This window comes from Vicia villosa, linkage group LG3 (assembly GCF_029867415.1).
Source record: "Vicia villosa cultivar HV-30 ecotype Madison, WI linkage group LG3, Vvil1.0, whole genome shotgun sequence".
NCBI lineage: Eukaryota > Viridiplantae > Streptophyta > Magnoliopsida > Fabales > Fabaceae > Vicia > Vicia villosa.
The window spans coordinates 55835985-55862069 of NC_081182.1; the positions used below are offsets into that span (position 1 = coordinate 55835985).

The window sequence follows — 26085 nt, forward strand, 5'->3', positions numbered from 1 at the left end:
ACATAATTTAACGAGTAGAAATATTTCACTTTCTCAAATATATTAATGGTAATTAAATTTATAATAGTTAATGAGTATTAATAAAGTTTAATGGCTATTAACAAAATTTAATGGTAACATTAATTAAATTTATTTACATTGATCAATATAACATTTGAGAAGTGATAATAAGAAAAGTTCAAATAAATTTATTATATTAAAAAATATATAATCTTTAAATTTTTTTAAATGTTTCACTTCTGCCTTTTATTTATATGGAATCCTAACAATTATCTTCTATTTTTAAAGGAGCTCCTGCAAAAATACATTGACCATATTAAGAAATAATAATAATAATAATAATAATAATATAACATTAATCAAGCACTTGGGCTTCAGCGGTAAAAGAACTCCTACAAATGATGACAATTAGGAAATACCGAGTTTGATTCATATTAAAAATAATGTCTGGCCAGTGTTCATACCTCAATTCACAAAAAAAAATAATAATAATAACATCCAATTTTATTTTTAGTATAAATTAACAATTTATGTTTAAATAATACGTAATAATAAAAAAATTAAAAAAATATAGTTATAGAATACAAAATTTCTTATAAATTTTAGAATTAAAATTTAAAAAAGGCTCATAAAAAAAATTTAAATCCAATTTATTCTATTTTATACAATACAAACTTTTTAATAAATTTTAGAATTAAAATGTTATAAACTCATTAAAAAAATTAAATTTAAATTTATTCTTATTATTTATATTTTTTTTCAAAAACATACAATTTATTGAAATTTATAAAAACGTTTAAATATTATATTATATTTCATAGTTTATTACTTAAAAAAAATATGAAGAAAAATTATAAAAATGTTAGGAAAAAACTTATGTATTTTTATAAATATTAATATTCTTATATAAGATATTATAAAATTATAATTTAATCAGTTTTATGAAAATTATAAAAATTCATATTTTACACATTTAAATATTTTTATAAATTAATATATTTTAAAAAAAAAATTATACTAATTTATTTCAATTATTTATCTTTCTTTTTCACTTTATGTCTAATAATAACATTCAAAGTCACTCAGATATTCATCTTCTTTTTTTTTTATCACTTATTTATTTCAATTTATTCTAATTTAATTTTTTTATTTTATGTTTTTTTTCCAGTAAAACTCATGACATCTCACATGATCGTTAGTTACTATGTTTTAAACAAAAATTTATATATGCAACTATTAAAATTATTATAATTAATAGTTGATTTTAAAATAAAACTGTTATGAATTAAATTTGATAATTAGAATAATAAATTACACAATTATTTATTATAATTTGTAACTAACGTATAAATATAAATGCGTTTATAATTACTACTCAACAAAAATTTAAAACAAAAAAAAATATGCTACTTTAAATACGTTTTTAAAAAATTGTATGTGTTTTCTAAATGAGTTACACAATTTTTTGTTTATAATTAAACTTTTTGCATTGATTATAATAATTTAGATATTTTTTCATTTATTCTTATTTGAGAGTTATATTTTTATCATTGTTACTTTAATTAAACTCTTTTGTTATTTTTTTTATCATTGTTTCTATAATAAAAAAATTAAAAAAATGTGTTCAAATTAGAAATATGGATAGATAGTAAACAATAAACATATATTAATTATCATAATGCCAAATTTAAAATTCTACATAAAATTATTATGTATAACTCTTATAATAAATTATATTGACAATAAAACGGTACAAATTAAATAATTTTTATCGTGTATAGTATAATTGATGATGTTATTCATGATGATAATTTTTGTTAATCTTTTCAATTTCTTCAATCAATAAAAAAAATTTATTCTATATAAGTAGGTCTTATTTCCACCAGCCCTTATGGAAGAAAATGATATCTACTTTTTATTTTGTATTGATATTTTTATTACTTTTTCTTAGTTCTCACTTATATTTTAACTATCTTTTTGGTTTATATTTTAGGTTAATAGTTTTGATTTATATTGTCCGCCATTGACTCAACTTAATTTATGTATTAACTATTTAAATATTATATCAATAGTATAATGTAATAATTTGTTTTGAGAATCAATATTTTGTTATCTACTTTTATAATTTCCTCTTTTTTTTTATTGTTTTTTTAGATATAATTATTATTTTATGTCAATGAAAAGAAGAGGATAAAGAAAACTCCTGTTGTTTCTACTATTGCATTCTTGCTACTTGAAAATCATGAAAAATTTAACAATAATCATTAAGAGAAATATGTATATGAATAATTGATTTATTTTGTCAAATGAAAGAGCAACATGAGGACTAATTTAAATTTTTTAATCATAAAATTATATTTAAGAATCTAAATATCACTACTTAATAATAAATTTTAGAATCATCAATGCCTATAAAATTGAAAAAATAAAACTCTTTAAAGTTTCGTTTTAATTTTCATGATCATTTTTTCTTTAATTTAATTATTGATGTGAATATAATTAATTTATTGAGATGATTATATAAAGTTTTTCGATTGATTAATGATATACATTGACCCATAATAAATAATAGTTTTTTATACCCCATGAAATAACTAATCCATTAATCAGGTCACAACATATTTCTTCCACTACAATAAATAAATAAATCATGAAAATATGAATGAAGTTACTTGATTAACATAGGAATATTTCATACGGTAAAATTTTATTTTTATTTAACTTAATTTTAAAGCATGTTTAATTATGTAATTATAATTAACTATACTTAATCAAATATATTTTTTCATTTTAAAAAATTTAAGGTAAAAATTCTAAACAAACCCGTGCAATGCACGGGCCAAAAATCTAGTTATTTACAAAAACAAAGCATAGGTAGGGTTCAAAGTTCAAATCCACCTGACCTTATTAAGTATGGGCCATAAAGCTTGTCAACTGTGCCAAAAGCCTTTTTGATAATTTTACGCCCAAGTTGTATATTTACTACATTATTTTGCAATATTTTTTATTATACTTGAAATATTTTTTTATACAAATATTAATAAAACAAATATAACTATATGTTTATATGGTGTATGTATCATATCAAACTTTGTATCAAAAATCTCTTTCTAATTATTTAATAAAATATTCCAACATATATACTTATATAATAATTAAACGAAATATCTAATAAAATATTCCGACCAATCTAGCATTCAATTATTTAATATCATATAATCATTTTATATTCAATTATTGTAATATTATTTGAACGGTATCATGTTGGTAAAATATATTTAAATTAAATAATTATATTGACATTAAATAATATGACGACTGATACTTATCAAACAAAATTATGAGTGTTCACCTGACTTTTTTTTTTAATGTAAATATATATTAAGTGATTTTTTTTGGCTAAGTGGAAAAGAATTGCATGGTTTATATATATATATATATATATATATATATATATATATATATATATATATATATATATATATATAAATATATATATATAAAAGTGTTTATACTAGAGAATAGAGATGACCATACATCTGTTAGCAACAGTGAACAAATATAAACATTGGGAAAGAGAAAGAACCTTTAGGTTAGGGTTTTAATAGAATGAATCAAAAGTGTGTGAGTAAGGGTTACATCAGAATATAAATACCAAAAGTAAAGAAAGACCTAACTACCCTTATAAAGATACAATAAAATATAATAATTAATAATAATAACTAACATCTCCCCTCAAACTCAAGATGCATTAGCAGAGAGCATCGAGAGTTTGTCAATCAAAAAACGAAAACGTTTAATGGAATGCGTTTTCGTAAACAAATCAGCAATCTGTAAAGCAGATGAAACAAACGGTAGAGTAATTGTTCCTTCTTGAAGGTGATGTCGGGTGAAGTGGCTATCAATCTCAATATGTTTGGTACGTTCATGAAATACCGAGTTGTGGGCAATTTGAGTGGCACTTTTGTTATCACAATACATAGGAGTTGGCTCAGAAAGAATGACACCCATATCAGAAAGTAACCAACGCAACCAAACTATTTCAGTAGTGGTGGATGCCATAGCACGATACTCAGCTTCTGTAGAAGAACGAGAGATAATATCTTGTTTCTTACTCTTCCAAGAAATAAGAGAGTCTCCAAGAAAGACACAAAACCCTGTGGTTGACTTACGATCTGTGGGGTCGCCAGCCCAATCAGCATCAGAATAAGCACGTAATTCCAATGAGGACGACGAGGGAAAAAGAAGGCTCTGAAATTGGGTTCCCCGAAGATATTGGCATATGCGAAGAACAGCTGCCCAATGCACTGTAGTAGGAGAGACAACAAATTGACTGACAACATGAACAGCATGAGCAATATCTGGTCTAGTAATCGTAAGGTACACCAAACTGCCAACTAAAGTACGATATAATGTGGGATCTGGTAGAGGAACACCATCAGATGGAGCATATTTCACATTCAACTCAAGAGGACTATCTGCTACTCTAGTATCAGAAAGGCGAGCCTGTTCAAGAATGTTGGAAATATACTTAGATTGAGAGAGAAGATAACCTCTAGGAGAGTAGGCAACTTCAATGCCCAAGAAGTAGCGAAGAGTTCCCAAATCTTTCATCTCAAACTGTTTGGCTAATTGTAGCTTCAAATCATTGATTCCATCCATATCATCACCTGTGATAATCATATCATCAACATATAATGAGAGTAAAATACGACCATGATAAGTCGTCTTGACAAACAAAGCAGAATCATAATCACTTGAGCGAAAGCCAATAGATTTAATCACTGTGGTAAACTTCTCAAACCAAGCTCGTGGAGCTTGTTTCAAACCATATAATGCTTTCTTCAACTTGCACACTTCCCCTTGATTATGAGAAACACCTTGCGGGGGTACCATATAAACTTCCTCTTGAAGGTCACCATTTAGAAATGCATTTTTAACATCCATTTGAGAAATATGCCATTGACGAACAGATGCAACTGCAATAAGAGTACGAATAGTAGTCATTTTAGCAACAGGAGCAAAAGTTTCTTCATAATCCATACCATATTGTTGAGAGAATCCCTTAGCAACAAGACGTGCTTTGTAGCGCTCAACTGATCCATCAGACTTAGTTTTGATCTTGTATATCCAACGAGACCCAATAGCACGTTTTCCAGGAGGAAGAGGTACTAATTCCCAAGTATCTGTTTTATGCAAAGCAGAAAGTTCTTCTGTCATAGCCCGCTGCCATAGAGGGTCAAGAATAGCCTCTTTATAGGAAGAGGGCTCAGACAAACTGTGGATAGAGGTTAGAAAAGAAGAAAAAGAAGAAGAGTAAATGGAATAGACAAAATCAGGCAATTGAGTAGACTTACGGTCACGAGGGGGATAACGCGAAGGTGGAGGATCAACAGTCGTAGGAGGTTCTTGGGTAGTCGTGGGGACAAGAGGGCTGTCAGTTTCTGGAGTATCAATAGTATCAGTCCTGCAATTCTCAAAACTACAGTCACTAGAAATATTATCATTATTACCAAAAGGATCAATATGAGTGAGTTTTGAACTGTTAGTAATATAAGAATCAGAAGAAAGAGAGTAAAAAGGAATGTGTTCAAGAAAAACAACATGCCGAGAAACATATAATTTCCTTGCACCAGGATCATAACAACGATAACCCTTTTGACCATCCCCATAACCAAGAAAGACACATATAGCAGAACGAGAAGATAACTTACTACGTTCTACTTGTGGGCGAAGAACAAAACAAGTAGAACCAAACACTTTCAAAGATGAATAATCAGGGATAGAGTTATACAATTTTTCAAAAGGAGACAAACCTGACGTGATAGATGATGGGATTCTATTAATAACATGAACAACAGTAACAACTGCTTCACCCCAAAATTCACTAGGAACTGAAGCAGACAACAAAAGGGAGCGAGCAGTCTCAATAATGTGACGGTGTTTCCTTTCAGCAACTCCATTTTGTTGAGGTGTATCAGTACAAGATGTTTGATGAATTGTACCATCAAAAGCAAGTAGTTCAGAAAATTTATTAGAGGTATATTCACCACCTAAATCACAACGGAAGCACTTTATAACAACATTATGTTGAGTCTTAACCATAGCACGAAACATAAAATAAATGTCAAAAAATTCTGAACGATTTTGCATAAGATACACCCAACAATAACGAGTATAGTCATCAATAAATGAAACATAATATCTAGATCCACCCTTTGAAAGAAGCGGTGATGGACCCCATACATCAGAGTGTACTAAATCAAACGGTGCATGTGAAATGGAAACACTTTTACTAAATGGTAAAGCTGAAAATTTAGCAAGTTTACAACCACAACAATCAGAAATATCACTGGTTTGTAACTTTCCTAAAGCTCCAGTAGAAGCCAAATACTTTAATCTAGAAGCAGAGACATGTCCAAGACGGTAATGCCATAAATAAAAACTAGAAGACGAAGAATTTAAACGAAAAGAGGATAATAAATCAGTTGTGGAAGTAGAGGTTGAAGCTGCAGTATCTGGGACTCTCAACTCCTCCAAAACATAGAGTCCCCCTTGTCTACGGCCTGCCCCAATCAGCCTTCCGGAATGAGGATCCTGCACACAACAAGAAGTGGAAGAAAACATAACTGAGTAACCAGAATCACACAATTGACTAACAGAAGCAAGACTCAAAGTGAGGTCAGGAATATAATAAACATCAGATAATGACAAATTTGGTGAGGAGACAGAACCAATGCCTGCTAATGGCATATGAGTACCATCAGCAGTCATAATTGACATAGATGGTGCAGTATTCAAAGACACGAATGATTTATCATCATATGACATATGGTGTGATGCTCCAGAGTCTAGAATCCAGATGGAAGGAGATATACCTGGAAAACAAGAGTTCAAACCTTTAGTAGATGAGGCAGACATGGCACGTGACTGAGTGGCAAGAAGCTTTTGAAGCTGCTCTGCAATATCAGATATTTGAGAAGTAGCCTCAGATGGATATGCATGATCAGAACCAGAACTAATGGTAGCAGGAGTAGCAGCAACAACATTGGATGATGGACTCTTGAAGTGTTTCTTATTTGCATTCAATAATCTGGGACATTGTGCTTTCCAATGACCTTTCTCCTTACAAAAAGCACATTCATCAATACCAAGTCCAACCCTACCTTGAGGTTTTCCTTTATGAAATGGAGCAGCAAAAACAGATGGAGAGGTGGAGAGAACTCCTTTATTTGAAATCAAATTTGAGTGGGACTTTAGTCTAATTTCTTCTGCCAACAATTCATTAAAAACTGAATCAACACTCGGAAGAGGACTACGATGCAGAATACTCCCACGAAGTCCCTCAAAATCATCCCTAAGCGCCATCAAAAATTGAACCAAACGTTGCTCTTCTCTTTGATCAGTGTACGCTTTGACAACTTTCAACTCATTCGATTCCATAAGAGCTAACTGATCCCACAAATTACTCATCGCTGAATAGAATTCCTGAATGGTCATATTATTCTGTTTGAGAGCTCTAATATCACTCTCCAACTGATACCGTTTTGCAAAATTAGATTGAGCATACAAACGTTTCAAATGGTTCCAAACCTCCTTAGCGGTATCATATTTTGCTAGTTGCACACCTATTGACTGAGAAACAGAATTATTGATCCAAGTAAGAATCTTTGAATTACTAACATCCCATGTTTCCAACTCTTTTGCATATTTTGTTTCATCCTTTTTATCGGTAGGTTTACCCAAGGTTCCATCAACATAACTCCACATCCTTTTTCCTTTTAAAAAGTTTTTCATCACATAACTCCAATAAGGATAATTTTCTCCATTGAGTTGGACACTAACCGACTGAAGAGAGTCATCTTTATCATTGCTCATTGTAATCAATAGTGGAATAACCAAAACACCACAATTAAATAAACTATCAAATTGTTCCAAAGAAAATTAATAATAAAAAAACAACTATTCTCACTGTATCAATAAATAATAATTCTCCTCCATTGGCATATCACCACTAACAGCAACCGACATAGTTCTTTTTCTTTTTTTTTTCTTCTTTTTTTTTTCAATCTAAAAAAAAATGTGATCAATTGAATTCTCCACCTACCAACAGTTCATTCTTGGAAGAATACAATGAGCATATAAAGCAACTTCAACACCTACCAACAATGTAGATACACACTAGCTAAATGGAAACCGGCAAATTCAATTGAAACAGCAACGTCGGCACTAACAAATCAACATAATAAAAAAAATACGAACCACTTTTCCGGTACAAACCAGTTTCACGGTAGATCCAATTTAATCCAAGCTCTTTGATACCATGTTAGCAACAGTGAACAAATATAAACATTGGGAAAGAGAAAGAACCTTTAGGTTAGGGTTTTAATAGAATGAATCAAAAGTGTGTGAGTAAGGGTTACATCAGAATATAAATACCAAAAGTAAAGAAAGACCTAACTACCCTTATAAAGATACAATAAAATATAATAATTAATAATAATAACTAACAACATCCATCACTTTAAAGTTTTGGGTGAATATGTAGTGTCTCTTCTATTTATTTGAATGAATTTTTAACCTTTAAGTGAGTGTTGGACTTAATGTATATGTTTTTCTTTCATGATGATCCAACAACTTGTACTGCCACGTCATCTTCCGTTACCCGAATCTAACGCTGAGGATCAAAAGTGTGACGACAAATATTAGATAGATGCTTCACTTTACGGGGACTAAAAATATAGATAACCTGCTTATAATAGTATTATTTTTCAAAACAAAGTGATTTTATTAATTTTTAGTCGTTTTAGAATACAAATTACTTATTAGCTCAATATAATCCTTTTTTTAATATTTATTTTTTAATTAGCAGTAAACTCATCTGATTTAATATTTATTGAAAAAAATATTAGTTTTAAATAATTTTTATTAATTTTAATTTTGAAAATAATAGAATTTGAGTTTTTTTACAATTGCTTTTTTAAAATTAATTTTAGAGCCTCAATAGGATTACTTTGGTGACCTTACTCTTGGGCTAGCCCTTAAAGTTACATATCGCCTTCACGTATTTATTGTCGTTTTCAAACCACAAATTTTACGACTCTTATCTCTTTCCGAGGGGATAAGAGATGGCGAAGGCGCTCCCAACAAGAACTCCTTCACCCAAATAAAAAAACTATCTTAACTATAGGGAGCTCTAGAAACCCTCGAGTATGTGAGTGTATGAATGGGAGAAAAAAAACTGATGACCCAATAGAGCTTGAAGAGGTACTCCTTATTCTACATGGAGTAAGCGGCCTAGAGAATTGCAAGTTATTAACTCTAACTTTAAAAGTGGACCATGACATGGTTCTAAGATTCAAAAGATGAATCCGTAGGTTCATAGGACGAGTTTCGTAGGCGTTTCATAATCCAGTTCATTGAATCAAGAAAAATATAAAAATCAGGGGAAAGTTTAAAGTCAATTAGACAAGGGAAAGATGAAATCCTATGGTTCTACATAGAAAGATTTAATGGCAAGATTGTTTTAGTGAAAGATCCGGAGGAAAAGATGAAAATATAACTATTGAGCCTAGGACTCCATGAAGGATTGAAGTTCACTGAGAGGTTGGACACAAAAGATGAAAATGTATATATTGAATAACAAATGTTCAACAATTTGTTATAAGAGGCTAAGAAATACATACAATATGAGGAAAGGTTGGATACAAATTTGGCCACAGAACCACATAACCATAGAGGATATAAACATGAAGTTTGGTGGATACTACGAAGGTACTGTCAGGAGGTTTACCCAATTATGAGGGAACCTTCTATAATTTAGTAAAAAGGAAACTACGAGTGATAATGGTATGTGTTGCATAGCAAGACCCTAGGCCAGCATAAAAAATTCAGTCTCCAATATCTTTTTACAAAGATGAGATTATTAATGAAACTCTTAATTATCATGTTCCCATTTTGGTTAGGATATTGATGGAAAATCATAATGTTTGCAGAGTTTAAGTTGACGAAGATAGTTCATGCAACATCATGTATGTCAGCCTTTTGGACATTCTGCACATAACTCGTATGGACCTGATACCATACTACAGAAGAAACCTCTACGGATTAACTTTATCGTGGTTTAGCCATTTTGTTATTAATTTTTATAGGCGAGTATTACATCTCTTCAGACTGTAAGGACAAGTTATTTCGTGGGGTGCACAATTTTTCCTCTGCGCTTTTCATCGGGCGAGTATTTTTAATGAGGCACCTCATTTTATTATCTTAGAGAATCTGAGTTTACTGGATATTCATTTATTTGCAGGAAACCTAAAAAAGCTTCAGAGAAGATTTCCCTATGAGGCAAGCGATCAAAATCCTTGATCCCTAAGTGGGATCCTTTCTGCCCATAGAGACAACATAAAAACACCGAAGCTAAGAACAACCAGACATAATTTTCTTATTTTGGAAGATAACTATCACAGTAAATGAATGTCTTATTTTATAATTTTTTCATATAAATATTATGATTTATTTAAGTTTCAAATATATTATTATAATTACAAATTTATTTTTAATATTTATTATTTTATTGTTTTTAAATATTATTGGTAAAAATATCAAACACCACAATACAATGATTAACTTAAAAGGGAGATAGTATAATGATTGTATACCTCCAATTTATGAACATTGGTAAATACGCTATTTATGAATGTTTGCAATTTTATCCAATCAGTTTGAGATTAAATTACTTAAATTAAAAGGCAATTATCAAAAATATAATTTATTCCAAAACAAATAGTATTTTCGAAAATACATCTCCAAATTAACCTTGGGTTTATTTGAAAATGTATCTCAGAATAATTTTTTTTACAAAAAATAGAATTTGGTGCGTCCGGAGATGTATCTTCAAAAATATGAAACATTTTAAAAATTTTGCTAGGGTCCGCGAGAAATAGCAAGAGTGAAATTAATTGTTGAGCTTGTTTTATTGGAAATTTCTTTCTAGACCCCTTAACCTTCTTAGAGGCCTCTGGCGAAAATTTCTTTTTAACACCTGTTTTTCGGAAATGCATCCTCGAACGCACCACAATTCATTTTTAGGGTTTTATTTGGAGATGCATCACCGAAATACACTTTTTTCAAAATCAGAGGTGTTTCAGAGGTGCATCTCCGAATTATGGTATATAGATTAAACTCACGACATAACCTCCTCATTTTGTCTTTTCTAACCTTCATCTAAAATGCACAAATACTCCCCAAATCTCAAATTTCAACAACTCTCAAGTGATTTCTACTCATTCCAACAAGCGGCAACTCATTTCAACTCCTAATATCAACTCATTACAACATCTCGCAATGCTCCAAATTTGAGTAAGTTTATCAGAATTCTTTTATCTACTTTGAATGTTTATAATAAGTTATTTAGAATGATTTAGAGTTAATAGGTTGACGTATAACTGCTATAATGTGGTTGATTGGTGACAAAAAGAGGCTTTTTTGGTGATTGTGGGTGAAGTTCAAAAATGGCTGTCACGGGTGGTTTCGAAGACGCATCTCCGAAAACACCCTAGAGGAATTTCAAAGATGCACCTTCGAAATGATGCATGAGTTGTTTTTTTTAATTTTTTTTCTTTTCTCTTCTAATTCCTTCCCTTTGAGTACTGATGATTTTTTCTCAAGAACATGCCTGATAACCCAAAAATGGTTAGACTCGACAGGCCAACCCAAACTGCTTCCGCTCGGCGTGAGAGAGCTACTGAGCAGGCTGCGAGGGGTCACGAACATCGTCGGGAACCACAAGAGAAAGTGGAGGGACCATTCACTTCTTCTCTCAGGATTCGTCTATCCCGTGTGTCCTCATCTATGAATAATGAGGAGGCACCAAAGGAGGTACATGTTTCTGCACACGAGGAGGTTCATGTTCCTGCACAAGACGAGGTTCGTGTTCTAGCACCCGTGCATGTTACCCCGACTTACCTAGGAGGGCCCTTTGACACCTCCTTCTTGATATATTACTCCGATCATGTCGCCCGACATGTTTTCAGTGGAGAGGTATATTTTTTATTACAAATTTTTATAACACATTTACTTTTTTGATTACACTTTTGTATTACACCTCCATCTTGATATTATTTTTTATTTTATATGAATAGACACTACTAAAGTCTGTGAACCACGCTCGCAAAATATTCACTCTGGTTCATCCTACTGCAAATTGGTTCAAGGATAACATTATTGCCTTCGGACTTTTAGGACTTTGTTGTTCTAGTTACAACACCATTAGCCACAAAATGCATGAGGCATTCGTTGATAGATGGCACAAGGAGACGTCATATTTCCACTTTTCGGTTGGATAGATGACAATCACTTTGGATAACGTCTCCTGCCTGCTACACCTTCCTATCAGAAGGAGACTCCTTAACCGCTCCCGCATCACTCGTGATGTTGCCATTAAGTGGGTGGTTGAGTATTTGGGGGTCAACCAGAAATAGCAGTTGAGTAGTGTTCCTCGACTAATGGGACACATGCGAAGTTCTCATTCTTGAAGGACCTTTATCACGACCACCTTGTCATGGCAGGTGATTCCAAGAACGAGGGTGATGACTTCTTTGTCCAATATCACCGTCAGCGTGTCTTTAGGTGTTACCTCATGTACTTGGTTGGCACATTCCTTTTTATGGACAAAAGTGTCAACTACGTGGATGTAACATGCCTCAGTATTTCATGGATTTGGATGCGGCGAGGGAGTGGAACTTGGGGGTCGGCCGTTTGGTTTACCTATACCAAAAGCTGAATGAAGCCTCTTACTGGAGGACGAGGAAGCTTACAGGCTCTTGCACAGCTCTGGCGGTTCCTTTCATTCCCAATATTAAATTTATTTACTATTAATAATTTTTTCTTACATGTCTATTATTATTATTTTTTTTGGGATGGATCATTTCTCACTTCCACCGCATTCATGGATCATTTCTCACTTCTACATAGTGTCACCCTATTATGACATCAAATGCTCTTGGACGTCCACTTATGCCAGCTCATGAGGAGATTTTGAAGAACCAGCAGACTGAGGAAGACCATGCTACTGATGTTTTGCCGATTTGTCAGCAGATACATGCGATTGGGTAGGAGGCTTTGGACTTAAGGATAATTGAGAAGGGCGAACCTAAGGCGGTGACCAACATGGGGAGGGTGGTTAGTGAGGCAGCGACTGCGGTGAGATACATAAGGCAGAGGAGGGGCCATGAGGTGAAAATTAGACATACACAGTAGATTATGCTTTTTTTTATTCCAGAATTTATGTATTATATTTTACTATTTTTAGAACAATGTTTTGTGGTTATTATCATTGGATATTTCTTATCATTTTCTGTTCGCGTTTTTATTATCGCAGTAGACTTTGATGAATTTAAAAAAAAAAACATCTTTTGATGAATTTAAAAAAAAAAAACACTATCTGAAGTGATTTCGAATATGCATTCCCGAAACACCTTTCAAATGCATAAATAGTACTTTTGAAGACGCATTTTCGAAAACACTTATTTAATGGTGCAGTAAAAAATGTATCTCTGAAAAATATTTTAGGATTTTTCAAAAGTTTTGTTCACCCCTACTAGTGGGAAAAGAAATTCTCGTTTTATTTCTAGAAGCGATTTTGAAAATGGCCCAATTATGGGAAATGGGTTAAGAACGGTGTTGGGTATATTTCGCATTTAAACTAAGAATATGAATATCAATACCATGCAACCCATTACTATATCCACCACTCTCATTCTATATTGAATCTACTACTATACTCTTTAAATTTATAATTAAAAAAATTATTTTTATTCATATTTTTGATATATTTATTTAGCATAAATATGCATTAAAAATACACATATTAAAAAAATACTATGCAAGTGGCTCAATTGATTAGGCGACGCATATTCTCCAAAGCAACTCGCTTATTATTGCATTATTTATCCAAGCATCTCTCAATTAGTAACAAAATAGTAAAAAAATGTAACTATAAAAGTTAACTAAAAAAGAAGAATAAACATGTAAAGAGAGCAACTAATGAAGCATCATGGGAAAGAATAAGGCAAACCCATTTCCTAAAGTTTAACTTAAATTAATCAAAAGCTATGCTCCACTTAGCTTAAGTTGCATGGAGTTGATCCTTTTTCTATTTCTATGACTCTCCAATCATGCTTACCATACCCTTCTTTTAACTAAATAATTCCTCTTATCATAAAGAATTTGTTAGTGGGAATTTCCTTTTAAGGATCATTTAATATTTTTAATGGAAAAACAAGTTTAATTAAGTTGGTTTATTGTGTTAATTGGTAACATCGCAATCTATCTTTTAACCATCAAGTGCTCTGCCAAAAGTGGGAGATTAAATCAAATGAAGTATTAATTAATAGTGTTTACTGTTGATCGTGGAACTTAATTAAGTGGTAATTGGTTAAGTTTAATTGATTTTTTTATAAAGTTTTAAAGTAGAGATTCATATGCAACCTTATCCCTAGCTTTTTATGTGCGTAACAAATGGAGTTATCGTGGCCTTCAAACGTTGTATTTGTAGGGTATCGTGGCCTATATCAGTGCACATATTTTGTTTGTTTTCTCTATGAATTTGTTGCGCAGTGGTAACAAATGCCTTTTTTTTCTTAATTAATTAATTTAATTATTTCTAGCTTTTTAAGTGAAAAACTAATTGGATTGAGTTTAACTTGGTTGGGCAGTCTTGCGTCACTAACTCACTACGATGCACGTATACATGATGACTCTGGAATCTGGATCATATGATAGCCTTCTTTTTCTTTAATACAAGGCTAATAAAAAAGAGACCAAGTACGAAGGTTGGGCTCAGAAAATTATGTATGTTACTTTTATAGAGGTTCCATAGAAATTTTATAATAGTGTAAGAGTGGGTTAGGGTATTTCATTAGATGTGTCTGTTATGAGTTTACGATGATAATTGCTGAAACTATTGAGAAAGAAGTCCATATGTTAGACATTGTCAAGGTAAGACGATGCAAAGGGATGACTTCTTGAGTGATGTTGATTGAATTTCAATTTCTACAAGTCCACCCAACTTCATTTGCCACACGATTATCATCAAATGTATCATTTATGAGTCAATTGTTAAGTTGTGAAGAAATATTGGTTAGCAAAACCTAAGGTTTGCCACATGTTTTTGAAATTTCTACAATGTTAAACACAATGCATCAAATATTTATCATTTAAAATTGTTTTGGGCTAGTCAAAATAGTCTCACTTTAATTAGAAGTCGAGGCTAAGAGTAATTTATACATAACACTCATACACCTCAATCCAACGACACGCCTTTTCTAAACAACAAAGTTGTGAGGATTTTCATACCCACCGCAAACAATACCTTGTATTATCACTTTTGTAGGAATGAGTTAGACTCAACTCTAATTCTAACATGGTATCGAAGCCCATCGATCAAACCGTGTGTCAGTCATTGTTTATATCCACGCACCTAGCACATATGTGTAGTGTTGTAATTGTAAAAAGCTCCACCTATGGAGATGCCTTTAAAACGCCTAGAAGAGGCAACGATAGAATGTTGCCTGAAGGGAGGTATCACCTCGCCCAAGAGCTTTTTTGTTGCCTAGTCGTAGAAAACATGGAATAAGATATTAATAGCAGAGACAAGTCAAGATCAGTAACTGACCCACGTCTCCCTTGAAAATAGGGTTTCAACGATTCATCACTGACTGAGTGGACGGTGACCCTTTCTAAGAAAGACCATAGGCCCTTATGGACTTTATAAATACTCTTCCCCTAAGGGAAGATGAAATATTATTTCACCCTTAAGCATAGCTCTTAACAAGGTCATAACGCACTATGACCATACCCCATATGCTTATACTTAAGTGCATCTACAGAGTCTCTCACCTCACATGAGCATGACTCTTAAAACCACCACAAAACACCATTGTACACGGCTTCTCACCATCGTGGGTAAGCCCTAACCACCATACAATGTAATATACCTACTAAGGCCTATGAGTCTCACTGCCCTTGCAAGGAGAACACACACCCCTATAATTTTTTACGAGTACATAATTACATTTCTCATCTTACAAGTCGATTTTATAGGGATGAGTTAAGATGAACTCTAATTCTAATGTGGCTACGAGGCTAAGAAATATGAGTTTATGTGTCTGGGTGTTGTATATAAACTATTCTTAGCCTCGATTTCCAAGAAAAGTGAGACTATTTTAGCCATTCCAGAACAGTTGCCCCTTAGTCGAGACTAAGGGGCACAATGCAAATTTTTCAGTTCTCACATGTCGTGCCAATATTTTAGTTAACCTCAAGTCTGTGTCAATGCAGTTATAAGATATTATTTGGATGTGAGAATCCTCACGAATTTATCCTTAACCTCGATTCTTAAACAATGTGAAAATATTTTGGTCAGTGTGAAACACAAACCACTATGTATAAGTACACTCCTCGTTTCTTCAGCTTCCATTGAATTATTGTTAGCTAAATCCACTTTAGTTCTTTTTCTTGGATCAAAATTCACTTAGTTACTTTTTGTTGTCTGTCATATGATTTGAGCACCATGTATCAAAGTATCAAGTCATAGAATTTATTACATCTTCAATTGTCGTTACCACTAACTTCAATGGTTTAGAGTCATAACTAAAGCCTTCATGTGCCGCATTATTTTCTTTACTTTTTAAGGCTTTTTCCCTTTTCGACACATGCATTTCTCAACATAGTGCCCAAAATTTTAAAAAATTGTAACACTAAACTTTCTTATTTTCTTTTAAGGCTTTTTCCTTTTCCACACATGCATTTCTCAACATAGTGCCCAAAATTTTAAAAATTTGTAACACAAAACTTTCTTCTTTTCAATATTCCATTCTTTTTCCTTTTTTATGTGATGATTCAAGTTTGTCATGCTTGACCATGTCTTTATAGTTTTTTTTATCCTTCTTATTTTCTACTTCTTCTTATTATCTCCACTTATCTTAAATCAAGAAAGAATTGCTTGTTTCTCTTCTTTACCATTGTTTCTTTTAATAACCTTTAATTTACATGCTTTGACAGCGTTATGCAAGTCTTCAACATTAATTTCACTCATTTATTTTGTTTCTTTAATTGTTATCATAATTGAAGAAACGTATACATAGTTCTTTATTAGGTTGGTGAAAGTCACTAACCTTGCAAAGTAATCAATACATTCTCTTCATTATTCATATCCATTATCTAACATTGTCTCCTTACTTGAAGCTTCACTTTCATGACTCTTTCATTTCACCCATAGCTTTTCCCAATGATGTCCCAAGAATTCTTGGATTTTTTTGATTTTGCAATTTTCTCAAACACCTTGGTATTGAGACATAGTTGAAAGAAAAATAAGGTCTTTTTATATGTTTTCTTTATATCCTTATGAGTGGTATTTTAAGTATATAATAAATGTGAAGCTAATGGTTCCACACCATCAATCACTATCCACACACCCTGTGAACTACAATTATCACTTTCATTTTTCTAAACTATTTATCACAATTCTTTCTATCAAGAATCTGAATGTTGGCATGAAAGATTTTTTATAGGGTCTAAGATTGAAATTTATCATTCGGGTGAGGATCAAGTCAGAGTAGAGTTTGAAATTTATGAATTTGATGATATCTTATAAGCTTTTCGTCCAACATAAAGGGAGGGTGATATGTGCAAACATTATAACACTCGAGTTAGTGAAACATCGATAGCAAGGTATTTTAGGATTAAAAAATGTGTACATTGTTTTTTAGCCTTACTATTTTTTTATATTAAGGTCCTAAGGTTTCAAAGACTTAGAACTTTCTATGCGGGGAAGTTGTCCAAAAGGAAGAGTTTTTAGAAGATTATTTATTTTTTGATATGACGGTTCTGCTTCAATCACTTGTGTTGATCATGTGCTTGTTTAAGGATGGTTTGTGATTCATCTCAAGGTTCTATTACCTTCATTAGAACCATAGTTAGAATGATGATATCCTTTGTCTGGCGTTATTCTGATGAAGTCCTTTGTCTAGCATCATTCTATTGACGTCAAAATTCTCTTTATAAACAATCATTCTAGATTATTGAAGCCTTTAAGGGATTTTGATGTGGGTTGGGCCATAGGTGTTTGTGGGCCTTGCGTCCAGGCCAAAAAAAATCATTTTCATCCGACATTGTTCTTCACAAGATCTTTCTCACTTCTTGAAATATCAAGACTTTGTTTGGACCATGTAAACCTCTTAAATCCCAATAATCTGATTAAAACAAACATAATTAGTTGACTTGCAGCTCAAGCTAATAATGGAAGAGATATATTTTGAGAGAAAAGGATTTTGGTAAATGTGTATTGAATTAGTGAGTAAAAAATACACGAGTGATGACAGTTTTCTAGAACATAACCTCTTAAATATTAAGAGTAAACTAACAATTTGTTTGTCCAACTATTTTAATTGATTTGATCTTTTTTTTTGTTTATCACTACCGGTTTAGTCCGATTCGGAGGTCAGTTCTGACATCAAGTGGTTTCAGCCCCTCCCAATCGCAGTTGCGGGGAATCGAACCGTGATTCTTCCTACCAAGTTCACCGCCAATCACCACTGGACCAACTAACTATTGATTTATTTAATCATCTTTATGATTACAATATTCTATATCTTTTATGATGGATAACTTTCATAGTTTTGAATTTTATCTAATTGTATAGGTTATGCCAATTTTTTCAAAGCTATTAATTTTTTTTGTTATTGCATTAAAATTTTCAACTTCTATTTCCAGACCTTCCTTTTTATTTTTCTCCTTTTGTCATATTGGATGCTCAGTTAAAAATATTAAATTATATTTAAAACTTGAAGATGTGCTTGATTTGGAAGGCATTGAGTATACTCCAGTGTTTTAAAAACCGGATCGGTCGAACCGGGAACCGGCCAGGTAACCGGTCTGTTTTAATAGTTGGATCGGGAATGTCATTGAACCGGTGTGAACCGGTTAAAATCGGTGTAAACCGCTAAAATCGGGAAAATCGACGATTTTTGTGAACCGGTGGTTTAAATGCATTTTTTTAATTTTTTAATTTTTTTTTTTATTTTAAAAAATTAAAACAATGTCATTTTGATTATTTTAATTAAAAATTAAAATAAAGTAAAAAAATAAAAAAAATGGTTGTAGATACGGTTGATTTTGTTACAGATGATTTTGAACTATTTTTGTTATAAATTATTCAATTAAATTATGTTGCGATTAAACTTTTGTTTATATTTTATAATTATGTACTATTTGATTGTGTGTGATAGCTATGTGTAAAATTTGAATTTAAATTATGAACTTGTGAATTTTTTTACAATATGATGTTTTCAAAAAATTTAAGTACTAGTTATATTTTGTAGGGACTGAATCATCCGGTTCGACAGATTTTATACTTATATAATTTTGGTATAGTGGCCGGTCTATTCAACCGAGTTATCCGGTTTAACCCGGTTTAGTCATGCGGTTCGACCAGTGACCTAGTGGTTAGATCAATAAACTAGTGACCAAATATTCTCGCCGGTTTAATGTACGGTCCGATTTTTAAAACACTGGTATACTCCACTAGAAAAATTATGTTTTTTTAAAGAAGAGTTAGTTCATGCTTTTATTTATTTAGATTAATCTTTAACAATTAGCAAACTCAAATTTGAATTATCCACCTTTATTTTGAAAAAAAAATTGTGTGCATCAATCATGAGGTCTTTCTCAAAACTTAAGTTTTTCTTCTTTACTCGAACAACTTGTTTGTAACTTCCAACAATTTTTTTAACAGTTCCACTAATTCTTGCTTCTCTCGTGACGTTTTTTTTATCAAGAGAGTCTTTTGAAATGTTGTTATATATGAAATATGTATTTTTTTTTAATATATCTTGAGATTTTTTCATGAACAAAACATTGTTTTTACCTTTTTTTAAGCATAATATTTTAAAGATCAATCTAAATTAAAATTTGCATAAATTTAGAGGTATAAGGAGATAAAAAAAAATCATTTTAATCGAAAATCTAAATTAAACCAAACCAAAATAAAATGGATTGTTTTTGGTTTAGTTTTAAATTCCAACCAAACCAATGAAAACTGATTTGCTTTGGTTCTCGATTTTAGTTTTTATGAACCAACAAACCGATGAACCAAACCAGTGAATATAATTATGCTCTAAATCTTTTATTTCTTTCATCATTAAGCCCAAATTCTATATCGGTCCAATCATTATCCATTTTTGCTTACACTTCCTTCCTTTTAATAAAACATACAACTAGAATCAAACTCCAAAACATAGGTCACAAAAACTTGTTTTTACTGAAATACTTCTCTTGTTGCCCGCACAACTATTGCTCTCTACCTTCGTTTTAATATGTTATGATCTTCTTCTTCGTGTTCAAGTTATCTTCGTTAATTTTCATTTTTTTTACCTTTTGTTTCTTCTTCAACAAAATTTATTCTTGTCTTGTTACAAAATAGTTTTGATATATGTATGAGGTGTGAAACATGTTAATTGACGTGTGTTTTGTTGTGTTTTATTTGTTAAGTTTTCAAGTTCTTTCTCAACTTTTTGATGCCAAATGTCAACTTTTATATTTGATAGTGAACTGATTTCATGATGCCATGAAAATTATGTCAATATTTCATATAAATTAAAAACAACTTGTAATTTGTTTGAAAAAATAGAGTATAAAATAAATTACATGAAATATATATTTTTTAAAATAATAGTATAAAATATATTGAAAAACACGATAGCAGAGAATACACAAATAAATATAATGTTTGAAAAAAATATTGTAAACTGATCAACTGAACTAAACCAAACCGATTAGTTCGGTTCAATTTTAAAAATCGAACCAAAACAAATCAATGATATATTACCAATTTAAACTTTTTTTGACCAAAAATTAATCTAAATCGAACCGACTATTCCTATATAAATTTATATTAAAATATAGACCTCATTGATGTTTCAAATTCAGAACGGATAAACACTACTCCTTAAATATTCATTTAAGATCTTATAAAACATGTTGAGGTTAGTTGGAATCACTAAAATTATGGTGGAATTTGTGGTGGTAAAAAAAATTAAAATACTAATAATTTCACTTAAAATAGAGTGTTGTAAATCATATTGACTGAAATACGTTTGACATATACATATAAGATGAAAAGTTAAATAAATAATGATGTTAGATGAAAAATCAATAGCTGGAATTATGAGCCTAAAATTAATATAGTATATATATATATATATATATATATATATATATATATATATATATATATATATATATATATATATATATATATATATATATATATATAGAATAATAAAAAGAGGAAATTGTAAGAGCAAAATGAAGAACCGCAATGAACTTATTGCGAGATAAAACTTAAGTTTAATATTTTAAAATGATCACAATAATATATAGAAAGAAAACTGCAAACTTTAAAAAATGTACAATTCTTCAAAAAAAAATAATTTATTTTAATTAATTACGCAAAGATTACGTTATAGTCCATTTAATGTTTTTATTTTACTTTAATACACGGTTGCTTTTGATTGAACACGTTGTCGACCTCCAATTGCAAAACATATGACAAATCTTACAGCCTTAAACTGCTGACATGCTCTTGACTCAGATCTACGGTACTCCTCGATGTCCGTGCTCTGAAGTATTTGTGGTGACTTTTTATTCTCAAAATTTTTTTTTGATAATATTTTTTATTCTCAAATTTCTTTTGAAAGAGGATCATAATTTATTTTAAAAAACATTAGTGCTATTTATTATACACCATATTATAGGTTTTTTCTTTATTAAGTGGAGTCTGAAGCAATAGACTCTTGTTCTGGAATCAAGATGTTTATGCAGGAAGACCGTGTAAGATAAAACTACAATACAAATTGTCTGTTTGAATTGGGGTAACAAAATTATTCTAGCATAATTGAATATAACCGAATTTGTTAGAATTGATTTTAATAGAATTGAGTTTAATAGAAATTAAGTTTAGTGATTTGAACAATAAATTTCAATGTAAAAATCACCCAAAATTAATTTTAGAGATAAAAACTATAAATTCTAATTTCAAATTGAATCAATTTTGGAGGCAGAATTAATTATACTTTTAATAAAACAAACACCTCAAAATCATTCAGAATAAATTCTACTTCTCTACAATTGATTATGATTTTTTCAAAAGTCAATCAAAACATGTTAAAAGTCTTAAGGGTGTGTTTGGATTCATGGTTGACATAATTGATTATAGTATAATTAAGTTTGATATAATTGTTTTTATCATAATTGAATTTAGTATAATTGATTTATGTTTGGATATATTTATGTAAAAATGAATTGAATAATAAATTTCAGTGTAAAAATCATCCAAAATCAATTTTGGAGAAAGAATCTACAAATTTTAGTTTCAAAAAAAATTAATTCTGAAGACAGAATCAATTCTACTTTTGACTAACCAAACATCTCAAACTCATCCAAAATCAATTTTTCATTTTTAAAATTACTTTTGATCCTTCCAAAAAGCCAAATCAAACACGCACCTAAATTCCCATTGAGTGCAATTGATTATCCCTACATAGCTATCAATAAAACTAGTTAAACTTTAGAACTCATATTTATTTTGTGACAATTGATTCGTTTGTATTTTATTAAATAATCTATATTATAAAGATAATGTAAGTTAATTGTCAATTTTATATTTCCACTAATGATCCTCCATGTTGTTACTTTTTGAAAGGGTTACTTTTTTTTTTTTGACATGGAAACAGATTGATTCATTCAAATAGGGGGCCAGAAAAGCCAGAAACAACAGAGTTTGCAACAACAGAATTTGCATCCGGAACACAGTCAAGCCATGTCCTGGAGCCATACAACTTACCTAATAAAACCATATTATGAGCATCATAGTTATCCTCCCTAGGAATGAACAAAACAGAACTAAAAGAAAACCTACTTAAGAACATCCTACAGTCCGCCGCAATAGGCTCGAGAAACACGTTACTATCAATGCCATTAATGCAATCAACGACAGATAACGCATCGGAATAAAAGATAGCCTTCTTCAGATTCAGGTCCAAGGCAATTTTCATGCACCATCTTAGCGCTAGCAGTTCTGCCATACTAGGGTTCACCTCCACATTTTCCACATTGCTAGCAGCCAGGATGACCTCTCTGCCATGGTTTTTGAAAACGCAACCGAAAACTGCCTTCCCTTCCCTATTGATCCCTGCATCAACTTGAACCAGGTGGACATCCGTGGGCCAAGAAGAATTGTGATGATGGCTAGGAGTATATCTCCTCTTGTTACTACCAGGGCAAAATCTGTTGAATTCTTGTACACTCTCAAAAGCGTCAGCTGCCACTGCTATCGGACAACACGTTTTGCCATGAAAGACCGTCAAATTCCTAGCAGCCCAAAGCTTGTAGAGGCACGCACAAATAATCTGAATGCTGTCAGCATCCCCACACTCCAACACAGTCTGTAGCCAATCATTGACGCTCACATTCAACGGTATACGGTAACTTAAAACAGAGGCAAAGAGGACTTGTTTTGCAAACACACATTCCATCAGCAGATGTTGAACAGATTCGGAACCGGAAGAACAGAGGGGGCAAATAGAGTCAATAGGCATACCTTTTTTAACGAGATTACCTCTCGAAGGTAGAATGTTCTTTGCAACACGCCATAAGAAGTTCCGCTGCCGGCCAGAGATAGGAGCCTTCCATATAAGGGGCCAAAGCTTTTTGTCAGCAGGAGAGGAAGGCCCCGGGAGCAAAGAATCTTTGTGCGCACGCGACGCGTGGTAAGCCGTCTTGACCGAAAACTCACCATTTTTCTCAAACTGCCAGACCATCTTATCCTCATCAGGCTGCACAGAAAGAGGAATGCTCATGATCTTCACTGCGTCATCAGAATTGAACAACCTTCGGATATCCTCAACCTTCCAGCACCTGTTGTCCCTATCAATAATGTCACACACCCTGGTAGATTCCTCCACACTATTCCCACCTGATTGAACTTTGAATCCTGTATTCTTTGGGATCCAGCTATCCTTTAAGATGTTCACTTTTTCCCCATTTCCAATTCTCCAGCATGCCCCCCGTTGAACCACATCTCTAGCACCTATGATACTACGCCACGCATAGCTTGGCTGGTATCCTATGCCACAATTGTCAATGGAACACTTTGGAAAATATCTTCCCTTGAGCACCTTTCCAACCAGGGAGTTCTCTTGACTCAGCAGCCTCCAATAATGTTTCCCAAGGAGGCTGGAGTTGAAATCGCAAATGCTCCTAAATCCCAAACCCCCATCAGCCTTTGCCTTCGCCAGTTTGTCCCAGCTTAGCCAATGCAATTTCCTTTCTCCTTGCTTCGACCCCCACCAGAACCTAGCAATCATGCCTTCAATCTCACGGCAAACCGAATCCGGAAGCTTGTAGCAACTCATCACGTACGTAGGGATCGCTTGAGCAACGGCCTTGATAAGGATTTCTCTACCAGCAGACGAAAGGAATTTCTCCTTCCACCCCTTGATCTTCTTCCACACCCGCTCCACCACCATAGCAAAGATGACTTTCTTCGATCTACCAAACATGATGGGCAGCCCCAGGTACCTAGAATGAGAGGAGACAGCGTTGACTCCCAGACAGTTGCAAATCGATTCTCTCGCATTTTCATCCACATTCCTACTAAAGGAGACTTCTGACTTTTCAAAACTAACAACCTGTCCCGATGCTTCCTCATAAACTCTCAGAATATCCTTGATCCGTATGGCTTCTTTCACATTAGCACGCGCGAACAATAGGCTATCGTCCGCAAAGAATAAGTGGGTGATTGTTGGAGAATTTCTAGCAATTTTCACCCCATGGATCTCCTTCTCCATCGCCGCTTTCTTCAATAAACCTGAAAAGACATTAGCACACATTATAAAAAGATAGGGTGAGAGGGGATCTCCTTGTCGAAGACCCCTCTCCGGAGTGAAGCTCTTGCTGGGGACACCATTCACAAGGATTTTATAGGAGACCGAGCTGATACATCTTTCAATTAGAGATACCATCGCCGGCGGAAAGCCCATAGCAGTTAGAACCTCGACAATAAAGCTCCATTCAAGTCTATCGTACGCTTTCGACATGTCCAGTTTAAGGGCCATGACACCCTTCTTCCCTTTAACCTTCTTCTTTAGCCAATGGAAACACTCCATTGCTATAAGAGCATTATCCATGATCAGCCTATCCTTTACAAACGCACTTTGCTCTTCGTCTATGATTTCTGGAAGGATTTCCTTTAATCTGTTAGCAATCACCTTAGTAACCAGCTTCATGACCACATTACATAAGCTAATAGGCCGAAAATCTTGAGGTTTAGCGGGGTTTTTACACTTCGGAATAAGAACAATATGGGTGTTGTTGATAATCCCCGGATGCTTTTGATTGTTAAGAATATCCAATACAAGCTTACAGACCTCATGCCCTACTATATGCCAATACTTCTGGAAAAAGAGAGCCGGCAGACCATCCGGCCCTGGGGCCTTTAACGGGTTCATTTGGGATAAAGCATTCTGTACCTCAGCCGCCGTATAAGTAGCCTCACAAAAACTGATATTCGCCATAGATAAACGACCCTCCACCACTTAACAAACCTCAGCAGCATTGGTAGGGAAAGAGGAAGAGAAAAGTTCAGAGAAATACGAGATCAGTATTCTCTCACAATGGTCATGTCCTCTCCACCAGTGTCCATGCTCGTCTTTAATCTTTCTGATGTTATTAGTCTTCCTCCTCTGACTTGCTTTACCATGAAAGAATTTTGAATTCCTATCTCCATGCTTGAGCCACAAAGCCCTGCTCCGTTGCCTCCACATAATCTCCTCCGAACGAAGTAACTTATCTCTTTGCCTCTCCAAAGCTCTATTGTAATTGATATCCTGCACCCTTTCGGCCCAACAGACCTCCTTCCCAAGAAGCTCTTCAATTCTTCTAAGCTCTTTAGAGATCTCACCAAATCTATAATCCTTGAAGTAGTCATCAAGGCGTTGCATCCCTTCAAATTTGTTACGGCATCTGAGG

The 26085-nt window shown here is 32.6% G+C and overlaps 2 protein-coding genes across 2 annotated transcripts; one reads left to right on the forward strand and one right to left on the reverse strand.

Moving 5' to 3' along the window:
• Positions 1 to 11670: 11670 nt before the first annotated feature.
• Positions 11671 to 12344, forward strand: LOC131658096 (uncharacterized). The gene is made up of 2 exons (XM_058927430.1): positions 11671 to 12039; positions 12141 to 12344. The coding sequence occupies exons 1-2, from the start codon at positions 11671 to 11673 to the stop codon at positions 12342 to 12344; spliced, it is 573 nt and encodes a 190-aa protein (XP_058783413.1).
• Positions 12345 to 22796: 10452 nt separating this feature from the next.
• Positions 22797 to 25631, reverse strand: LOC131658097 (uncharacterized). The gene has a single exon (XM_058927431.1). The coding sequence runs from the start codon at positions 25629 to 25631 to the stop codon at positions 22797 to 22799; it is 2835 nt and encodes a 944-aa protein (XP_058783414.1).
• Between the last annotated feature and the right edge of the window lie 454 nt (positions 25632 to 26085).